Source organism: Sinocyclocheilus rhinocerous, unplaced genomic scaffold (assembly GCF_001515625.1).
Source record: "Sinocyclocheilus rhinocerous isolate Xijiao unplaced genomic scaffold, SAMN03320098_v1.1 scaffold1055, whole genome shotgun sequence".
In the NCBI taxonomy this organism is placed as follows: Eukaryota; Metazoa; Chordata; class Actinopteri; order Cypriniformes; family Cyprinidae; genus Sinocyclocheilus; species Sinocyclocheilus rhinocerous.
In genome coordinates this window covers 508,298-512,825 of record NW_015658727.1, presented here as the reverse complement: position 1 = coordinate 512,825, position 4,528 = coordinate 508,298, and the positions used below count along the sequence as shown (strand labels likewise).

At 39.4% G+C, this 4,528-nt stretch overlaps 1 protein-coding gene across 8 annotated transcripts in view; it reads left to right on the top strand.

The window, feature by feature from the left end:
• Nucleotides 1-4,528, top strand: part of LOC107722818 (mediator of RNA polymerase II transcription subunit 15-like) — a 24,519-nt gene that overhangs the window by 6,111 nt on the left and 13,880 nt on the right. For 3 of the 8 annotated variants that reach the window (XM_016531300.1, XM_016531298.1, XM_016531301.1), the window contains exons 7-9: nucleotides 966-1,373; nucleotides 1,553-1,669; nucleotides 3,961-4,069. In XM_016531300.1, the coding sequence (XP_016386786.1) occupies nucleotides 966-1,373; nucleotides 1,553-1,669; nucleotides 3,961-4,069 (634 nt within the window). Of the gene's footprint in view, nucleotides 1-965; nucleotides 1,374-1,552; nucleotides 1,671-3,960; nucleotides 4,070-4,528 lie in introns of all 8 variants that reach the window. The other 5 variants (XM_016531304.1, XM_016531302.1, XM_016531303.1 and 2 more) reach the window with 5 other exon arrangements.

The window sequence follows — 4,528 nt, the reverse complement described above, 5'->3', positions numbered from 1 at the left end:
TAGCTGCTTTTTTGAACATTTTAGCAATTTAAAAATATTAAAAAATGATTTTTTACACAGCACCCCTGCTCTCGACAGACGGCACCCCCTTTGGGAAACACTGGTGTACGCTTAGGCCTGTCGCAATAATCAATATATCGACTTGTCGCGCAATATATGTCCATGACCTCAATAATTTTTGGTGACGCAATATATCGCACATTATATTTACTTAAAAATTAATGTCACCGTGTTTTGTACATTCCACTTGTGCCTGTGTCTTTTGCAGCTTCTCGTACATAACGTAGTGTAGTCATGAGGTGCTAGTTCACATTTAACAATGCTTCTACAAAAAAGTTTCATCTGCACATATGGCCTTGTTTAGGGATCTGTGTCTTTGTGCATACGGACATCTGACTGCTACGTAGTGATTGTGTTTTTCAGCAATAGTGTGCACCCTTCATTTTCAGCAATAGTGTGCACCCTTAATTTACAGAGAAAAGAAGGTCAGGGAAAAATCTGTCGATGGAAAAATCTCCATACAAGTTCTTTGTGCATTTTTCTTTTTTTCTACTTGCTACTTTGCACTTTTTGTTAAAAAATGTTTATTTACTATTTATCCAGGTTTTTTAAGGTATCTAATATTTTGATAATTTCCATGATCTAAACATTCTTAAAAATTAAAAGTTTGTTGTCATTTGGAAGTGTGTAGGCCTTCTTGCATTATTATGCTGTTACATAAAAAAATGACTAATATCGCTTATCGCAGTTATTTCTGGGGCAATATATCACACAACAAAAAGTTGTTATCGTGACAGGCCTATAGTACGCTATTAGTAGAGAGATCGGAATTGAATCAAGAGTTTGTGAATTGGAATCAAATGGATTAATATTCTGTCAATACCCAGCCCTAGTGGAAACTGAGTCCCTTTGGTGATTTCATTTCTCATTTATTTATTTATTTGTTTTAATGGCTTTGACTCCAGTTGCACCAAACAAGAATGCAGCAGCAGCAGTTGGCACAAATGCAGCAACTGCAACAACACCACCAACAACAGCAGCAGCAGCAACTGCACCAACAACAGGTCCATGCTCAGGCTCATGCTCAGGCTCAAGCCCAGGCTCAGGCTCAAGCTCAAGCCCAGGCCCAAATGCAGCAGCAGCAACAGCACCTTCAAGCCCAGGTTCAGGCTCAGGTCCAAGCCCAGGTCCAAGCTCAAGGTCAAGCCCAGGTACAGGCTCAGGGAGTGGCAGGTCAGATGCCCCCTCACTCACAGCAGCAGCAAGTCATGGTGCCCCAGTCATTAGCACAAATGGTTCCCGGACAGCATCAACCCATCAGCTCACTCAGCCAACAACAGCAGCAACATCTGAAACTCCAGCAGGTAATGCAGGTAAACTCAACTGCCATAGCAGAATGCAATCATAATGCAAAATGGTTGATAATAAACACTTTTTGATTATTGAAATCCGTCTTGATTGATGTGATCACAAGTGGTCAGGTGAGATGCATATTACACCTTGTAGTCTCAATGTCTTTTTATACCTTCCTGTTTGCTTGCGTTTATACAAGCAGGCGAGAGTATTGCAGCAGCAGCAACAACAATCACAACAACAACAGCAGCAGCAGCAACAGCAGCAGGTTCAACAGGTCCAGCAGGCAGGCCAGCTCAGCGCAGTCCCTGGCCAGGTAAGCCCAGTGCAAGCCGTGGTGAGGATTGAGATAAGAGACTGAGCGTGGTGGAGTGATTGCATGCTACCAAAATCAACACTTGAATTTCTTTTGGATGTCAAAACTCTTTATTCCTTGCCTGGTGATGGGCCGTAGTAGTTTAATGCACATGTCCTAATAACAACAGAAGGATTATACATCAATATTATTTTTGTCAACAGAGGTTAAGTTGTGGGCCACAGCGGTGAGCCTCATTCTTCTCTGGTCTATATATATATATATATATACATACACACACACACACACAACCAAAAATAATGACTATTGTACATTTTTACTACGATTTACATAAGACACCCACTAAAATGTAGTTCATATAACCCAAAAAATCTTGTCAGGCATATTTAGAAAAAGAATCATTAGATGACATTAAAATACTCTTTAAGCATCACAGTGCAGCCCTCAAAAACTAATGAATTGCAATTTTAAAGCTTTACCAATTTTTGCCACTACCCTTCAAACCACTAGAATTTACCCATTTTTCAGCAAGAAGTTTTTAATAATTAAAAATTAAAATACTAATAAATAATAACATTTAGTTTCGCCTTTTCTTTTATTCTTTTAATATGAATATATAAAATCACTTTTATAAATTTAATTTGATGTGGACATCAAAATGGGATGTCTCATCTTTGACCCCTATATATATATATATATGTGTATGTATGTGTGTGCATGTGTGTAAAATATACAGGTTGATACTGATTCTGAAAAAAATCTCACTGCTTTAAAGGGTAGTTAGTTCTACAGCTAATCTTACTTAAAGGGGTCATATGATGCGATTTCAAGTTTTCCTTTCTCTTTGGAGTGTTACAAGCTGATTGTGCATAGATAAGATCCCTGAAGTTGCAAAGACTAAAGTCTCAAAACCAAAGAGATATTCTTTATCAAAGTTAAGTAAGCTAAACTAGTGGCCTGTCTTACTTTCTCAAACACATTTAGTCAGATCTCTCCCTCAAGGGTAACCCTCCCATCTGTGAGCATTCGGCAGATGATAACATCTTGCTTCATGTTGCTTTCATTCACCTTGTCCCATATGTGTGGCCATAGTTTATTCTAAATCAAGAGATGGAAATCTGTATTCTATTGCAGAGCTGTGAAATCCAACAGAGCAGTCAGTTTGTTTGAGTAGCGTTAGTTTTAAATGTCATTTGCATTTTGTGTGTATGTGCAGCTAACAGCCTGACTGCATGCTTGCTATTTTGAACCCACAAGCACTTTCTGCATGCACCTGACAAGAAATGCATTCCTTTTTAGGTTAGCCTACACAAAGCTGTGTAAATAGTTTGCAATGATTGGTAACATACTGTAATATTGTCCTTTGGGCCTTTAAATGATTTTCTAAATATATTTGAAGGACGGTATTGATAGTTGCATAGCAACCACACGTCGTTTGACCACTCTGAAAGCCATTAGATGGCAAGCTCAACTACAGCTTTAATTTACAGTCAAAAGGCTTGTTGTTGGAGATGCATAAGGACCCATTGCATCTTTTCTTGCCTTGCATGGTTCTGGTACATGAAAAGATGGCATGAAATCCATTGGCCTGTGGCTTGCCTTGTCTTGACAACCAATGTTGTTAAAGGAACATTCCAGGTTCAATATAATCTAAGCTCAATTGGCATCATTTTGGTTATCACAAAAAATAATTTCAACTAGTTATCGTGAGCCTTTTACAGCAAAAGTAAATGTGGGCCTTTTTTGGAGTATTTAAAAGCAAAAATGTGAAACCTATAATTCTGTGAAAGCACTTAAATGAATTCTTCTGTTAAAACCTATGTGTTGTTTGAGCTGTAAAGTTATTCTTGTCGTTTTTACAACCATTTTAGGTGTTGCTTTTCTGGGTAAAGTTACACCTAAACATAAGCAAGCAACTTTTTTTTCACACTATGTTAATATCTTACATTTGGCTTTAGTATTGTAATGGATTGGCCCCATTCACTTCTGTTGTAAGTAAAAAATTAATTTTTGTAGTAGCAATCATTGTCACAAATGCTGTCAATTGAGCTTAACTTGTATTGGATATTCTTTTACATGTTTGAGAGAAATGAGAGGAAGCTCACTGCCACATCTTTATTTTTGGAGAGCCTTGTTTTGCATAATTGAATGTGACAGTATGTGCATCTGTGCTTGCAGACCTGTTAAATCTGTTTCTGTTTGCATTCTTGCATGTGCTTCCTCATGTCCGCTGATGCACTGCATTTATTGTTTTGCTTGTGACATGTCTGTTGTCCCCTCTGTCCTCAAAGATGATGCCCCGTCCTGGGATGCAAATTCCACCCCGGTTGCCCCGCGCCACCCCGAACTCTGCCATTCCTCAAAACCCCGTTGCCATTGGAGGACAGCAAATGCCACAGGTATTTACCGCAGGGCTGAGTGCTGGGTCTCAGTGCTGCAACCCAGTGGGTGCGTACGTCTGTGGCTTTCCACTAGAGCGAAGGCTGTCCATAATCCACACTCATCTGCCTCTCTTTACCCCCCACTAGTTTCACAATCAGAAACATTTAGTCAGAAATGACCCAGAAGCACTTAGGCAGTGTAAAATTGAAATGAAAAGTGTGTGGCACAGGTAAGTGGACTGGAGTTTGTTATTCTCTCAAAGTGACATGCTAGGAAGCTAATAGAAAGCAACCATCTACTGGTTATATAGCGCCATCTACTGGTGCTGTACAGTCAAAGCAAGCTGATCTTGACCGCATGTATGTCTGTTATCTCTAGGTAACTGGCTTCACCAGTGCAGTGCCAGCTTTCCTCCACTCGTGTGGTTACTTTGAACCTGTTTTCATTTTCCTTCTCTCCAAAGGGTCAGCAAATGAT